This window comes from Pistacia vera, unplaced genomic scaffold (genome assembly GCF_008641045.1).
Source record: "Pistacia vera cultivar Batoury unplaced genomic scaffold, PisVer_v2 Contig679, whole genome shotgun sequence".
NCBI classification, from domain to species: Eukaryota; Viridiplantae; Streptophyta; class Magnoliopsida; order Sapindales; family Anacardiaceae; genus Pistacia; species Pistacia vera.
Window position 1 is genome coordinate 140296 of NW_022196533.1, and position 18389 is coordinate 158684.

General features: G+C 35.1%; 1 protein-coding gene across 1 annotated transcript; it reads left to right on the forward strand.

Moving 5' to 3' along the window:
- Positions 1-220: 220 nt before the first annotated feature.
- On the forward strand, positions 221-13056 carry LOC116113405 (probable disease resistance protein At4g27220). Its single transcript, XM_031399558.1, has 7 exons — positions 221-985; positions 1268-1601; positions 4835-6198; positions 6588-7040; positions 8807-9507; positions 9935-10395; positions 11175-13056. The coding sequence occupies exons 1-5, from the start codon at positions 320-322 to the stop codon at positions 8951-8953; spliced, it is 2964 nt and encodes a 987-aa protein (XP_031255418.1). The 5' UTR covers positions 221-319; the 3' UTR covers positions 8954-9507; positions 9935-10395; positions 11175-13056.
- The last annotated feature ends 5333 nt before the right edge of the window (positions 13057-18389 follow it).

The following is an 18389-nucleotide window of genomic DNA, read 5'->3' on the forward strand; positions in this document are numbered from 1 at the left end:
TCGTTTAATTTCTTCCTCTTCTATTTTTCAAACTTATTTCTGTTTAGAAAAAAGAAAAAAAAGAGAAAAATCCTATCTTTCCCTTATTTCTTGTTTACACTAAGAAAAAGAAAAAAAAGAAATCCTCTCTGATTCCCTTATTTCTTTTCTTGTACAAAAAATAATCTCTTTCTATTTTTCAATTTATTTAAGCTTTCCAAAAAAAAAAAAAAATCCTTGATTTCATAATTTCTCCTCACTAGTTTTACTGTTATTGTCACTGTTTTAATTTCATTTACTTTCGTTCTCTTCTGTTTCTCGAACTTGAAAAAAATTTAAAATGGCCGCACTTGTTGCATCTATCGCGGGTGTCGGGAATTTTTTTCTGAATCTTGTCAACTGCTTGGCTGCTCTGACTGGGCGTCCATTTAAGTACTTGTACAATTACAAGAAGAACATTGACAATCTCCAAGGTGAAGTTAGGAAGCTGAAGAATACAGAAGAGGAAGTGCAGGTTATGGTTACTGTTGCTGAAAGAAACGTCGAAGAGATCAAACAGAATGTTAAGGACTGGCAGAATGATGTGGAGAAGATCATTACTGAAGCAGAGAAGTTGATTCAAGAGAAAGAAAACAACCCTCGATGTTTCAAGGGATTGTGCCCCAACTGGATCACCCGCTACAAACATAGCAAGAAAGCATTCAAATTGAAGGAGGAAGATATCAGTAAACTCCTAGATAAGAATATTCTTCCATTCCTGCCGCACGAAGATAAGGTTGCCCATCCTACTATTCCTCAGGAGATCTGGCTTAGATCTAATGAAGATTATTTCGCTTTCGAATCAAGGACCTCCACTGAGACGAATGTATGGAATGCACTAAATGATGCGGATATCTACATGATCGGTGTTTATGGGATGGGTGGTCTTGGGAAGACCACGCTTGTGCAAGAAGTTGGTAAGAAAGCTGAGAAGGATAAGCTATTCGACGACTTTGTTTTTGTTGAGGTAACATTTATCATCAGAGGTTTCATTTTCTTAGTAGGAACGCTATATTATCTTATTTAAATTTATAAGTAATATTAATATTTATTTATAAATATATTTGCGTTTATAATGAAGGAGAAGTAAGCTTTTAATAAAATATTGTTTCTTCGTTTTTAATAAAGACATCCTTATTTTCTTTATTTTCGTATTTAATAAAAAACACATTTATCAGTTTAGTTTTCTTTTGTTATTGTATTTCCTTTATTTTGTGGTTTTCGATTGACCATTTTTTTACTCTTACAGGTAACAGAAACTCCTGATACAAAAAAAATTCAAACAACAATTGCAAAAAAGTTAGGTCTCAAGTTTGAAGATGTGAAGGAAGATGAGAGTGAAAGAGCAAATAAGTTATATTCTAGAATGAAGGACAAAAATATCCTTTTAATTGTAGATAATATTTGGGAAGAGTTAGATTTGAAGACGGTTGGAATTCCTTCTAGAGATGATCGTGGAAGAAATAAAATGTTGATGACAACAAGAAAAAAAGATGTGTTGGAGAAGATGGGTTCCACAAAAAATTTTGAAATGAGCATTTTAAATGAAGAAGAAGCTTGGACTCTATTCAAGAAAATGGCAGGTAATTATTATAACACATTTTAATTTGATAATACATAAAATTTGTGTTATGGTTTGATGTAAATAAATAAAAAGTTAAAAGTAGTAATAACATGAAATATTTTTAAAATTTGTATAATTAATTGATTGATAGAATACTAGTGCTAGCTTAGGGGCATCTCTATAACATCACATTAAAAACAAAAAATCTAATTTAATTGTTTTTTTTTTTTTCAAAATTACTTTGGCGTAAGTTTTATTTATTATCTAATTAATATTCTGAAAATCAAATTTCTTTGCGGTGGGGATTTGGTTGCGGCTTACCAAGGGGTTGGAGGCCTTGGGGCTGCTCGGTGGGGTTTGGCTGGGGAAAGTGGGGTGTGGGATCTTTTTAATTTTTTCTAATATTTTATTTTGTAATAGTTTTACTTTTGATTTTATTTTTGGCTTTTTGTCATCCCCTAAGATTAAAGCTAATCACAAAATCCCCTGAAATATTATAAATCCCCTTACCATTAGTTAGTCATTATAACTTCAATAATGTTACGGACACCGACAATTTGCACTGAATTTTTGTACTGACGTACATGGCATCCAGTTAGATGCAGTCACGTTAGAGACAACACACGTCTTTCATAAATGAACGACCGTCCAACAATTATGGATGTTCGTCCATATTTGATGGATGATTGTTCAACACGAATGAACGAGCGTCCACGAAAATAATAATGGACCCTCGTCCATATTATTTGAACGGGAGTCTATTTACTATGGAAGAGTGTCCACCTCATATGGATGTCTGTCTATAAAATTTAAAAAAAAAATAATGGACACCCCTAGTAGCTCACAAGTTGAGAAAATGATTTCTATAGGATCAGGTTTTCAAGTTGAAGTTCCAAAATGGACTCGTGTGCCTTCTGAAAGTGACGTTAAGTGGTTGGGGACTCGGGTTTGGCCACTAGAAAAGGTAGAACATAGAATTTTAATTGAAAGGAATCGTATCAAAAAGGGAAGACAAGATTCGTGTGGTTGCTAGTTTCCAGCATCTATTGAATGTGTTAGATTTCATATTGTTGAGAAAAGGTACAGACTGAAACTTGAACTGTCTTTAGCTTTTCACAAATGGAAAATTGATAAGATGGGTGAAGAAGTTATGCTTTCTTGGATTGAGCAAAAAAAAAAAAAAAAAAAAAAAAAAAAATTCAAGAATATAGTGAGATTAAATCCTCCATCTCTTGATAAGTGTTTCTGGGACTAGATGTTCAAGTTTTTTCCAACCAAAAGCAGGGAAGAACTTGTGAGCTTCTACTAGCGTCCATTATTTATTTTTAAAACTTTATGGATGGGTGCCCATATGAGGTGGACACTCGTCCATAATAAATGGACTCTCGTCCACGTAATATAGACGAGAGTTTATTGTTATTTTCGTGGACACTCGTCTATTCATGAAGAACGACCATCCATCATAATATGAATGAGAGTTCATTATTATTTTCATGGACACTCGTCTACTCGTGATGAATGGTCTTCCATCAAAAATAGACGGACGTCCATAATTGTTAGATGGTCATACATTCACGAAAGACGTGTGTTGTCTCTAACGTGATAGATATGTCTGACTGGGTGTCACGTATGTTGGTACAAAAATTTGGTGCAAATTACCGGTGTTTGTAGCATATTGTTATAACTTTTGACACCTAACAATAATATAGCAATGGAATCCCGTATTTGCCCTTACAAACGTGGCATAAAAAGGGAAAGACTTAATTGCTCCTTTTATATAAAATATAAAGGGTTAGAAAGGTAATTCCCAATATTAAATCTTGTTTTATCTTTTTTAAGTGTGACTCATTTATATTTTAATTTTCTTAATCTAGTAACCGTATTTTTTCTTTCTCTTTTTATTCGTATTTTTAATCTGATTTTGTAAAAGTAATTTAATAACTGTAATTTTTTTTCTTTTAAATTCGTAACTTATTTTTTTTTCTTTCTTTTTATTCATTTTTTTTAAAACTGATTCTTTTGAAAAATAACCCAATAACCCGTTCTTTTTTCCTTCTCATTTTTAATTTCATAACCTCCATTCCTGTTAAAACCCAGCAGTTGCGAACCTCACCCACACCGTGCCCCACCACAAGGCCCAATCGGCAGCTATTGACAACTATAGTTGCTCCCATTAGCCTCCCGTGCACCACCACCGCACCCAAATCGTTGCCATCTCTTCCATTGCATCCACACCACAACCATCGCCATTGCATCCATAACACAACCATTGCCATTGCACCCATACCACAGCCCACCCTTTAGACCAACACCACAACAACCACAGCAAACCAGATGACAACCATTGCCGCACACATTGGCCTCCAGCGCACCACCACAACATGCAAAGTGCAACACATCTCCATTGCCCCCACACCACAACACATCCCCGTTGCAGCCACACCAACCCATTACCCCTTAAACAACCACCACTACCACATCAGCCACAACGAAACCAGATCACCAATCAAATCAACTTCCACAACAAAACCATCCAGGTTTAAACAAGCTCCCTAGCCAAATTGATTATAGAAAAACCACCCACCTCGTTATCAGGGTTTGAATTGAAGGTGAGGCGGCTTCACTCCTCTAGTTTAACAGAAATTTCATGCTTCTTGGACACTAATCAACAAATTTAAAAGTGTAAATTTTTAAAATTGAATATACAACAAATTTGGCGTACTAATAAATAGCACTATTTGCTACTTTGAGTGATACTAGTTGACCACTTATCTTTATCTTGCTAGCCTCCAATTATAAATTTTTGCATCAATACAATTTTATCGATCCTTCAGCAAAATTTGTTACATCTTAAATCCTCTTAATTTCTATTTCTACATCTTCAATCTTCTATTTTAAAATTAGTTAATTAAAGTGTTTAGTGTAATTCCCATTATTTTCAGCCTAAATTCATAATAATGAGAACTGACTTGGCAGCTTCATTTTACATTTCCTCATTTCTTATCAGCTTATTTTTCTTTTCTATAAAAACTGTCTTCAAGTCTTAGAGCTCTTGATAAGACAAATGTGTTTGGAAAGAAAAAAAAGAGTTAAAGTGTAGTTTATTTAGATTTTCAAAAAAAAAATTTGGCTTTCTTTAGAAAAGAGTCTAATACGATAGCTAGAGAGAAAACAACAACACTTGGAACTTTTCTTGTTTTTAAATAAAAAGCATGTGAATAGAAAATGCAATAATCCTAGCTTCTTGTGTAGGTAATGTTATTCAAAGACGTGAACTGCATTCTTTACCAAATGATGTATGTAAAGAATGTGGAGGTTTGCCCATTGTCATTTGTACAATAGCAAAAGCATTAAGGAACAAGAGACAAGAATCTCAATGGAAAGATGCCTTGCGAGTACTAAGAATGCCTTCTCCAGCACAGTTCCCAAGAATTTTGAAAAAAGAATATTATAAGATTAAGTTGAGTTATGATTATTTAGAACATGATGAGCTCAAGAAAACTTTCATAATTTCTAGTCTAATGGAAAATAATACTTCCATTTCAGACTTGTTCAAGAATATCGTTAGTTTGGGTATACTTGAAGGAGCTAACCTTACAATAGAACAAGCACAAAATAGACTAGATTTAGTGGTCAAGGAACTCAAAGAATCTTGCTTGTTATTTGATGGTTATACCAAAGAAAGATTTTCTATGCATGATGTTGTTCGCATTATTGCTACAACATGTGGATATTTAGATCACCATGTATTTACAGAGAGAAATGACATTGAAAGCGAATGGAAAGATAAAGATAAACTTAGAAAATGCACAATTATCTCTTTAGTTGGTAATAACATTATTACTCAACTTTTGCTTGAAGGATTAGATTGTCCAGAACTTGAATTTTTTGATATGAGTAGAAGGAGTTCTTCTTTCAAAATCCCAGAAGGCTTTTTCAAGCTAATGCCGAAGCTCAGGGTATTGAATTTATTTCGACTACATCATTCATTATCGCCGCTGTCAATTGATCTTTTGACAAACCTTCAAACATTGTGTTTAGACTATAGCAAAATTAAAGATGTTGCTATTATCGGAAAGCTTAAGAAGCTAAAAATCCTTAGCTTGCGAGATACTGATATTGAAGAGTTGCCTATAGAAATGGGTCAATTGATTGGGTTAAAGCTTTTAGATTTAAGCAATTGTACACAATTAGAAGTTATTGCACCAGATGTGATATCAAAATTATCACAACTAGAAGAATTGTATATAAAGGGATGCCGGATTTGGTGGAAGGTTGAAGTACTCAAGGAGTTCAAGTACTTGTCTCAACTGACCAATTTAGAAATAGATATTAAAGATAAAAAAATGTTGCCTAAAGACTTCTTTTCCAAAGAGCTTAAAAAGTATAAAATATCAATAGGAGATTGTTCATTCCCATATCAAAAAATTTATGAAAATGAGATTTTGAGGATGTTGGAATTTAAATTTAATTCTACCATCTCCCTAGAAGAAATTCGTGGAATCAAGAATGTTGAACTCTTAAACTTAGCAGAATCTTCAGATGATGAGGAAGATCTTGCAGGTTCAAATTTTAATTTGCAATCCAATGAAATCACACCACTTTTTAATGAAAAGGTTTGATTGATGTTAACCCTCTTGTACTTCTTTATTATAGATTCTTGTTTTCTTTGATGCTTATTCTCGTTTGTTAACACATAACTGTGGTATTGAATTATTTGTTCTTCTCTTTTTTTTTATTTTCCTTGTGATTTAAATTTTCAGTTAAATTTTAAGTACTTCTCTTTAATATTTGTACTTTGTAATTTCTATCAAATTGATTTCATTAATTCATGCTTGATTTCATGACGAAACTTTTTAGAGAGACAAAGACACATTGTTAACACTAATGGCATGTCAACTACAATCCAACATTCAACTATGATCAATTATTACTTCTTTTTGTTTTTTTTTTTTAATTTTTTCATATGAGTAAATATTGAAACATCAATTATCTTTGACTTCAGGTTATTTTCTCCAATTTGATGGCCTTGCAACTGAAAGTTACTAGTTCTAGAAAGATTTGGGACAGCCAACCTCCAACATTCATGTCTTCCTTGACACGTTTGAACTTGCATGGATGTGGAAACATAAAGTATGCATTTCCATTTTCTGTAGCCAAAAGTCTCTCCACTCTCCAAGACCTTCTAATAAGCGATTGTACAATTTTAAAGGAGATTGTTGCAGAAGAAGAAGGAGCAAAGGCTGTTGTTAATTTTGCCTTTCCACAAGTAACAGTTTTGACGCTTCAATATTTACCAAAACTTACGGCTTTCTATCATGGGATTGACACTTGGGAATTGCCAATGTTAAAAAGGTTGGTGGTGCAGGGATGTGACAAATTCACTTCAAAATACCTAAGATTCCATGAAAATTCACTTCATATTTCAGAGCCAAAATCCCTCTGGTTGGAAAATAAGGTACGAATCTCTTGTTTACTTTTTTATTGAAAAGAAAAAAAAATCTTTAATATATTACATAAATTGAAACTTAATAATGGGATTCTTATCATCTGTTTCTTTTTTTTTTTTTTCTTTTTTCTTTTTTTTTTTTCAACAAAAAATTAGAAAGTAATTCTAGGAATCATCAAATGCTACTAGAAATCACAATAATAATTTTATATTGGTTGTCCTTAATGGAGGACAACCTTTTGTGAAACTATAAGGAAAAAGACACAAGTTTTATAAGCCAAAAAAAGAAAGACAAAACTTCGTTAGTTAGTTACCATTAAATCTAAGAGAAAAAATTATAAGACATAAATACCATAATAATAGGGACAATGACAAAATTGACCCCCATTTTTTTCTTGAACATGCGGAAAAGAAGACACAAGTTTTTAAAACAAAAAGAAGAAACTTAACCGCTCAAATACGTTTAAATTAACTAAAAAAAGAGTAAGGCATACAAAATGTCAAAAATATGTTTATTTTAAGATGAGATATGATCCAGAAAACATTTTAAAGATAAAAATACTATTTAATGCCTTTAATGTACAAATGAAATATCAAACTTGTCTGGAGAAATGCCAATAAAAAGAAGGCTTTTGATGATCCTATAGACGTAAAAATAGTTTCTCTTTCAAGGTTATCTTCGTCCTTGTGAACTAATTTACAAACATCTCAGTTCTAGTTCATTCAAGCTAAACCAACCAAGACGACAAATTTACCATACCATCCAGAGCTTAAGTCAGCCACGAAATAATTTGACAAATTGAGCCTAATATCAAACTTGAGTTTATTTTAAAAGTCAATATTAAATGCAAGTCTTGCCATATGTTTAGTTTTCATAGGATAGTAGTGTCTTTTATGATATAAATTTGACTGTTGATTTATTAGTATTTAAATGTAAATTTACTTATCAACTAAAAATACTTTAAAGAGATATAAAATTATAAAATAATGAATACCATATTTACCCTTACAAAATGTTAAATCTAATCATCTCTAATAACATTTTATCTCTTTTTAATACCGTTCCGAACTTTTTTCTTTTTTCTTATGGTTTCATAATACATTATCGGTCAATTGACAATATTCCTTTTATTTTTACTAGAAACATGTCTAACAAGTGAACCTTCTTATTATTGGAAACATTACACAAAAAAAATTTGCAACTTGAAACCCAATTTCTTTGTAAGTAGAAATTTATACAAATTTTTTGCAGAGTTATGTTAAGGTAAGACATTATCTAATTTAATAGTATATGCCTATAATGTTATAAGACATTGAAAAAATTAATTAAAAAAGAAATTTGTCCAAAGTCCAGCTTACCGTTAGGATGAGCTGATTAGGAGATAAAATCTATAACAGTGTTTAACAAAATAGGTATTTTGTCTTTGGCCAAAAATAGTTCTGTTTTAAGAAAATAACAAACTAACTAGATTTTGTTTTGATGGATTTGTAGATCAAGTTGGATTTGAAGTTATTGGAATATGTTTAATCAGTAGTTTTCATAAATGGTTTTCGAATGTTATTTTAATATTGATTAGAAATTTAAAATAATAATAAAATGTAATTTACTAGTTTTAGAATATATTGTTGTTAAATTATCAAAAACAGTTAATTAGATTATTTATTAAAAAAATGTCACCGTAATTTGTGTTTAATCTATGAATTCTAGCCAACCATTAAACTTTTGTTTTAAGAAAATAAAAAGCTAATTAGATTTTGTTTCAATGGATTTGTAGATCAACTCTGATTTGGAGCATTTGGAAATAAATAATATTACGTGGCTGAGTCAATCTAAAACTCTAACAATTTTTAATGATTACAAGTTAGCAAATATTCCAGTTGGACTCCTTCAGAGATTAGAAAATTTGCAAAAGCTTGAATAGTTTACTGTGGATACAAAGGATTATTCTCATACACAAAGGATGAGAAACAGATGCAAAACACTCTAGGGCCATCCTCAACTTCTTTCCAATATCTTGAAGTTTTGAGTTTAAGTTGGTGTAGTGGGTTGATGAAGTTAATAACACCTTCAATGGCTAGAAGCTTGAGACAGTTAAGAGAAATGAGCCTGGTAAATTGTGAAATGCTAATTGAAATAGTAGAAAATGAGGGAGAAGGAGATGCAACAACAACTGAAATTGTTTTTGATAATTTGAAGAAGTTGTTACTTCGAGACTTAAAAAGTTTCGTATGTTTCTGCTCTGGAAATTACTCTTTCAATTTTCCATCGTTGGAAGAGCTAATTATAGGAGGATGCCCCAATATGAAGACTTTCTCTCAAGGAATCTTACGCACACCAAAGTTACAAAAAGTTGATTATGAGGAAATCAAGTATATAAGCTTGAGTAAGACTGGATGGACGTGGAAGAAGATAATGGAAGTAGAGAATGAGGGGAATGATCTTAATAAAACCATACAAGGAGCATACAAAAAACAGGTATGTATTCTAGTAATTATTTTAAGAATCTTATGTTTTAGCTAGAAGATTGCAAGTAATTGTAGGATGAAGCAAGTTTTGTTAGTTTATCAATACAAGCGTACAACACTAAGAAGACACTTTTAAGTACTTTTACTTTAGCACACGTGAGTGAAACTCACATCAAAGATGAGTTTCCACTTTTAACCCTACTTGAATGAACGGTTGTAATGCGATCCGAGCTTGTAGGTTATGGGATGGCATCATCAGCTCTATAAAGCAAGACAAGAATGCAACTTTATGTTATTATTTGTTTAGTTTGGGCCTAGGCCTTTCAGAAATGATTAAGAGTTACAAATAGACACATTTTTCTAATCCATAAGAAACAATAATTATTATTATTTAATTACTTTATATTGAAACAGCTATTAACTTGATTTTACTGCAGGACATTTTCCTTGAATTGAAGTTCTTGATATTCCAAGATATCAATTCTACAAGATCTCCTACAACCAACATCCAAATTCCTTCTACCAAAATTTGACACACTTGATTTTGTCAGGTTGTGGAAACATAAAATATGCATTTCCATCTTTCATTGCCAAAAGCCTTCACCAACTCCAACACCTAAAGATACATAATTGTAAGGTTTTAGAGGAGATTGTTGCAAAAGAAGAAGGAGCAAATGAAGATGACAATTTTGTCTTTTCGAATGTAACCTCATTGGTGCTTCAAAATCTACCAAAATTTACGGTCTTCTATCATACTTTTCAATGGCCAATGTTAAAAGAGTTGGTGGTGAAAAATTGTGACAAATTCATGACTTCAAAGTATTTGAGCTTCCAAGAAAATAACGAGGAAGGTGAACTTCATTTTTCAGAGCCAAAATCTCTCTTCTTGAATGATAAGGTATGAGTATTTAATTATTTCATTGTTTATTGAAAAAGAAAATTAACTTAAATTATGCCTTCCCAAGTTTTAATTACATTAAAAAATTCATTTGAAAACAATAAATAAAAATGAATGTAATCTTAATATTATTTTGTTTTTTGCAAAATAATGTAAACGAAAAACAAAATATCTAAAATGTATGTTTAATTAGTAGTTTTTTTTTTTTTTTTAAAGTTTTTGAATGCAATTTTAATATTGATTTGAAATAAAAAAAATAAAAAAAATATAACTTGCTAGTTTTAAAATAGATTGTAGTTGAACTATCAAAAACAAGAAAATAGATTTTCTTTTAAAAAATTAAAAAAAAAAAAAAAAGGTTGCCTCCGTTATTTGTCTTTGGCCTATGACTTCTAAGCCAATAATAAAAGTTTTGTTTTAAGAAAATAACAAGCTATCTGGATTTTGTTTTGATGGATTTCTGGATCAAGTTGGATTTGAAGGAATTGGATTTAAATAATAAAAAAAAATAAAAATTATATTTAATCAATAGTTTTCAAAATTAGTTTTTGAATGTAATTTTAATATTGATTTGAAATTTGAAATAATAATATAATGTTATTTACTAGCTAGTTTTAAAATATGTTGTAGTTGAATTATCAAAATATTTAATTAGATTTTTTATTTAAAAAAAATGCCTCCCTGATTTGTGTTCAGCCTATAAATTCTGAGCCAACAATTAAACTTTTGTTTTAAAAGAAATAAAAAGTTGATTAGATTTTGTTTCAATGGATTTGTAGATCAACTCTGATTTGGAGGAATTGGAATTAAAGAATAAGTTGAGATGGACTGAATGGCAGGGACGATCTAAAACTCTTGAGATCAGTTATGATCATAAGTTAGCAAATATTCCAGTTGGACTTCTTCGGAGATTTGAAAATGTGGAAGTGCTTCTACTAAAGTCGTGTGAATACAAGTACCGTTCATCCCCGTCTTATGTGACTGTTTAAGGGTATATTGGCTGGAAACCAGTAACCGCCTCAGAGAAATCTTTAGCAGAACTAATGTATTGAGAAGTTTAGAGATAGAGAGACATTTTAGAGAGAAGAAACAATGTCTGCAAAATTTGTGGATACAAGAGTGGACTGAACAGATTCTCCAATCATTTTTATGAACCAGTCTCATCAACCACCACCAGCTCCCCAACCGCAGGGCCAAGTGGCTTGAATGATCCGGAGAATAAAGCAAGATGTGTAACGTCTCCAATGTCACAGGTATAGTGTTATTAAGATATTGGAAAATTCTCCAGGTAGTCTGGTGCGGCACCATGGCCATCTTAAATACCAGCCGCCTTAGACACACAGTCTGGTTAAGGGTATATTGGCTGGAAACCAGTAACCGCCTGCCTGTTCACCAATTTACCCAGCTTATTAACCACAGTCCCCCTCAAACACTTTACCCATTAACCTATGATCCAAACCTTGCTGATGTGTGTAATCCTCTCTAAGCCATTGAGTGATTAACTCAGAGGGAAAATGGAGAGGGAAAAACTGTTCGGATGTAGTTGTAGGAATACCATGCTGATCAAAACAAGAACTGTATACATATTCTTTAGTGTGATATTGGGGAGGTTTAACCAGGGTTTTAATCCTGGTGGTGACTGGGGGATTCGGTTTTTTATAAGGAGAGGGTATAAGAAGATTATCCAGCGGAGTGGAATCACCTTTAGGTAAATACGATAGTTCATATAAAGACTCGACTTTATCTTTATAATCTGTATGAACAAGGGCTGTAGAAGAACTAGCAGAAGAGGTAGAACTGCGAGAACTAGAAAATGAGGAAGTACGTATAAGACTTGGTTTTGTAAGATTATTACTCATGAAGGAAAATGGCATACATTAGTTCTGACTAAAGATATTCTCTGGCGAGGGAAGATCATGAAGACCAGTATCACAAAGCATGTAGATTGCTGGACCATATTAGCCTGTGGCGTGGACACATGAAAGTAAGACACTGTAACGTCTCCAATGTCACAGGTATAGTGTTATTAAGATATTGGAAAATGCTCCAGGTAGTCTGGTGCGGCACCATGGCCATCTTAAATACCAGCCGCCTTAGACACACAGTCTGGTTGACAAGAAGTTTCCAATACAAAATAACATTATTACTTATAACAAGGAGAGCAGTATTCTCACCTTACCTACAATTATTCATAGGTTTCATGGCACTTGGCTCTGATACCAAATATGGAGTACGTGGCGTTGTTAGACCAGCGGTCGCCAAGTACTGCTAGGCAGTTTTTAAGGCGGTTACTGGTTTCCAGCCAATATACCCTTAAACAGTCACATAAGACGGGGATGAACGGTACTGCTACAGTGGCGCCCGCCAAGGCGGGCTTCTTGAGCCGCGGCCTCTACTAGATTCTAAAAAGGAAGCCAGCTCCATAAAACACCCGTATCCCTTAAAAGGCGCAGTGTAACAGTGCAGGCCAGGGGAAATGGAGAGCACAGAACGCCGCATCCAGGATCACAAAAATACTCCAGCGTTAATGGACAACCACGGCAGAGCCGAACTGAGTGTCCATTAAGACGAGAGACTTCTGTGAAGAATGAGGGCTTCCGGCCAGAGAAATCTTTAGCAGAACTAATGTATTGAGAAGTTTAGAGATACAGAGACATTTTAGAGAGAAGAAATTTTTATTGCTGATTTCGTTCTGCTTTGTACAAGAAGGGCAGCCCTCTTTTATAGGGGAAGAGGGGCTTTTTACAAGCAACACACACCATACACGTATTACATAGAGATTATAAATGTTACAGACAACTGGAAGGCCAGGATCTAGCCGACAAAACAGTAAAACACAGATGGCAAAAAGATAAAAATATAAGGCTGAGATGTTGCCGACAGAGGAGAGAGACCACGTGTGAGAATCTGGGTGAGGGATGATGTCACAAGGATGTCGTCACTCAGAGGATGATGTGTCAGTTCTGTTTGGGTCTTCTTCAGAGTCCATTGGGTTGTGAGTGTACCCAAGTGTTTTCCACCAAAAAGGATTAGGGGACTATGGGTTTTGAGAATCTTGGGCTGTTTGATCTTGGGCCTGTAGGTAGGCTGGGTCATTTAGTACAATATCAAGATCAGGGTCACCAGTTTGGATGCCAGGAATGGTAACAGCAAGGTTTGGATCATAGGTTAATGGGTAAAGTGTTTGAGGGGGACTGTGGTTAATAAACTAGGTAAATTGGTGAACAGGCACTGTATCTTTGACTTTGGGTCTGATTTTGGAGGAAGAACCTGCTCGGGAATCTGCATGTTGATGGACGGCCTGTATAAGGGTTTGACAGTATTCATGTGGNGCCGCGGTTGTCCATTAACGCTGGAGTATTTTTGTGATCCTGGATGCGGCGTTCTGTGCTCTCCATTTCCCCTGGCCTGCACTGTTACACTGCGCCTCTCATGCCAGAGAAACGGCTCACAGCCTATGAGACTTTGCATCCTACCACTGAAAAGGCCTCTACTAGATTCTGAAAAGGAGGATTACTCATGAAGGAAAATGGTATACATTAGTTCTGACTAAAGATATTCTCTGGCGAGGGAAGATCATGAAGACCAATATCACAGAGCATGTAGATTGCTGGACCATATTAGCCTGTGGCGTGGGCACAGGAAAGTAAGACACTGTAACGTCTCCAATGTCACAGGTATAGTGTTATTAAGATATTGGAAAATTCTCCAGGTAGTCTAGTGCGGCACCATGGCCATCTTAAATACCAGCCGCCTTAGACACACAGTCTGGTTGACAAGAAGTTTCCAATACAAAATAACATTATTACTTATGGCAAAAAGATAAAAATATAAGGCTGAGGCGGGCTTCTTGAGCCGCGGCCTCTACTAGATTCTAAAAAGGAGGCCAGCTCCATAAAACACCCGTATCCCTTAAAAGGCGCAGTGTAACAATGTAGGCCAGGGGAAATGGAGAGCAAAGAACGCCGCATCCAGGATCACAAAAATACTCTAGTGTTAATGGACAACCGCGGCAGAGCCGAACTGAGTGTCCATTAAGACGAGAGACTTCTGTGAAGAAGGAGGGCTTCCGGCCAGAGAAATCTTTAGCAGAACTAATGTATTGAGAAGTTTAGAGATAGAGAGACATTTTAGAGAGAAGAAATTTTTATTGCTGATTTCGTTCTGCTTTGTACAAGAAGGGGAGCCCTCTTTTATAGGGGAAGAGGGGCTTTTTACAAGCAACACACACCATACACATATTACATAGAGATTATAAATGTTATAGACAACTGGAAGGCCAGGATCTGGTCGACAAAATAGTAAAACACAGATGGCAAAAAGATAAAAATATAAGGCTGAGATGTTGCCGACAGAGGAGAGAGACCACGTGTGAGAATCTAGGTGAGGGATGATGTCACAAGGATGTCATCACTCAGAGGATGATGTGTCAGTTCTGTTTGGGTCTTCTTCAGAGTCCATTGGGTTGTGAGTGTACCCAAGTGTTTTCCACCAAAGAGGATCAGGGGAATATGGGTTTTGAGAATCTTGGGCTGTTTGATCTTGGGCCTGTAGGTAGGCTGGGTCATTTAGTACAATATCAAGATCAGGGTCACCAGTTTGGATGACAGGAATGGTAACAACAAGGTTTGGATCATAGGTTAATGGGTAAAGTGTTTGAGGGGGACTGTGGTTAATAAGCTGGGTAAATTGGTGAACAGGCACTGTATCTTTGACTTTGGGTCTGATTCTGGAGGAAGAACCTGCTCGGGAATCTGCATGTTGATGGACGGCCTGTATAAGGGTTTGACAGTATTCATGTGGAAGGGTGTCCCAGGGTGGTTCTGTGGGGTCATATATGGGCCAAAGAGATGGAGGGATATATTTGTTTATGTGGCACATGTGGGTTTGGAAGTGTTTAAGGTGAGGAAGGTGGAAAGACCAGTCTGTATGGAGAGAGAATGGGTGAACAGTATATTCTTTGAGAGTTCCAATATGAATGAGCTCAGTAGTCATGTATGGGACCTGTTGAAAAGTAAAGATGATATGGGAGGTGGGAAGGTTGATCTTGGTGCAGAGAGTTTGTTTCTGTTGGAAAAGAGATTTCCAATAAGAAAGGGGGTGAAACCATTCAAGAAAGGTATGAAACAGATATTCAGGAAAACTGTTGGTATTTTGGAAGGGGATGGAAGATTAGAAGTATGAGGCCATGGTTCGAATAGGGAATTCTATGGCTAGGATGTGTTTATAAAGGAGGCACCACAAGAGTTATAGAAGGTGGGTAGAAAATATGTGTGGGTCAGATATTTGGAAGAGGGTGAGGAAGGGGTAATGGGGATGGTAATGCAAGCCACCAAGGGTTTGTAATCCTGTAGCTTGAATAGTATGAAGCTGGTATTATGTTGTAAGGTTGGGAAGTTGTTGTTCCAGAGTATTATTTTCAAGAAGTGCTGGAACTTCTGGGGGTTGATCTGAAAATGGGTTCATCATGCATATTACAGGGATTGATGGTGTTTGGATATGGGTAATAGGCCGTATATAAAAATTGGGCTTGGGCTTTTTGGGTCGGGAGAGTAAGTCAGCAAGGGTATTGTGTTTTCCTTTAATATGCTTGACAGTGAACTGGCAACGAGAAAACCATTGGGCCCATCTGAGCCGTTGGCCATCAGGAATTTCTTTCTGTTTGAACTCAAGCATGCGGGGAAACGAGGACATATCCATTTCTACTAGAAAATGATGGCTGACCAGATGAAATTCAAATTTTTCAATGCCGCATCGGACTGCAAGAATCTCTTTGTATGTGGAATGATAATGTTCTTCACTGGGTTTGAAATGTCCACTCTTGTATCCACAAATTTTGCGGACATTGTCAATTTCTTCAAGAAGAATGGCTGACCAATGGGAATCACTAGCATCAGTCTGCAGGATGCGTTGGCCATTAGAGGGAATTTGTAGTGGAGGTAACTGGAGAGCTATTTCTTTTAAGGCTTTGACAGAAGAGGTTTGTTCAGGTCCCCAAGAAGGAGGGTCTTTTTTGAGCATGAGTTGGAGAGGGCAAACTAAAGGAGACAATTTCTTGATGAAAGGGGCCATATAATTGACAACACCAAGAAACTGTTGGGTTTCATTGAGAGTAAGGGATGTGGCGGGGAACTTTAGAAGTTCTCGGCCAATGTGAGGTTGAAGTTGATATTGGCCATTTTCTATGTGCATTCCAAGAAAATCAATGGCAGTTGTCCGGAGGACCATCTTTTTTTCTGATAGCATTACCCCATATTTTTTAAGAAGGGAGTAAAACTGGTGGAGCAGGGCCAAGTGGCTTGAATGATCCGGAGAATAAAGCAAGATGTCATCAATGTAGATTAAGGCTTGCTTCAGAATGGGCTGGAAGATGCGGATCATGGCCTTCTGAAAAATAGATGGAGCAGTTTTGAGCCCAAAATGGAGGACAGTCCAATGGTAGTAGAGATTGGGAATGCAGAACCCTGTTTTTTCCCTATCAGCAGGATGGAGCCCAAGTTGCCAAAATCCAGCTTTGAGATCAAACTTGGAGAACACATGAGCATTGGTGAGATAACCAAACAGAAAATCTTTCCGGGGAAGAGGAAACTTGATATCAGCTAAAAACCAATTTAATGGTTTATAATTGATAACAAGACGAAGTTTTCCTTTGGAATATTGCATATTCATCCTTAATCATTGAAGAGTTTTTACTTGCTAAAGCTCTTTGGAAACTCTCCTTCCCAATTGATATGATGTCCCTTCGCTTAATGTCAATTCCATCAAATTGGAGTCAACCTAAAGAAAAATCATGTCAATCAAATTAAAATTAATATTTCCCTTAAAAAGATATAATAACTTATATATATTTAACAGAACCAAGGAAAAAAAAATGAGAATTAAGGTTGTTAGAAATTTTTATACAATCGTATGTTTTAGAAATTTCTAAAAAAATATAGACCAGGTTTGTTGTATCCTAGTATAAAGTGAGGTGTTAAGTATGTGTTGGCCCTAGGTCAACATAATGCTCAACCTAAAACAAACTAACTTTAAAAAATAACTTATAAAAACACTAAAAACATAATATTATTAAAAATAAATATTTAAACTAAAATTGAATACACATACCTGTTTTTTGTATGCTCCTTGTATGGTTTTATTAAGTTCATTCTCTACTTCCATAATTCCCACCAGTGGAAGTCGGTGTTGAATATTTGACACTTGACTTTTGTAACTTTGGTGTGCTTAAGATTCCTTTGGAGAAAGTCTTCATATTGGGGCAATCCCGTATGATGAACTCTTCCAAAGATGGGAAATTAAATAGTATTCAGAGCAAAAGCAGTGAGACTTTCAACCAGAGAAGTGACAACTTCTTCAATTTGTCAAAAACAATTTCAGTTGTTGTTGTTGCTCTCCCTCATTTTTACTATTTCAATTAGCATTCCACAACATTCTATACTCATTCTATCAAATGCACCAAGCTTCCAGCCATTGAAGGTGTTATTAACTTCATCAACCCACTACAGAACATAAACTCATAACTTTAAGATATTTGAAAGAAGTTGGGGATGCACCAGTGATTGCATCTGTTTCTCATCCTTTCTACATGGAATATTTCTAAACCCTATAAAAGAGGGCTCCCCTTCTTGTACAAAGCAGAACGAAATCAGCAATAAAAATTTCTTCTCTCTAAATGTCTCCTATCTCTAAACTTCTCCATACATAGTTCTGCTAAAGATTTCTCTGGCCGGAAGCCCTCCTTCTTCACAGAAGTCTCTCGTCTTAATGGACACTCAGTTCGGCTCTGCCGCGGTTGTCCATTAACGCTGGAGTATTTTTGTGATCTGGATGCGGCGTTCGTGCTTCCATTTCCCTGGGCACTGTTACACTGCGCCTCTCATGCCAGAGAAACGGCTCACAGCCTATGAGACTTTGCATCCTACCACTGAAAAGGCCTTACTAGTTCTGAAAAGGAGGATTACTCATGAAGGAAAATGGTATACATAGTTCTGACT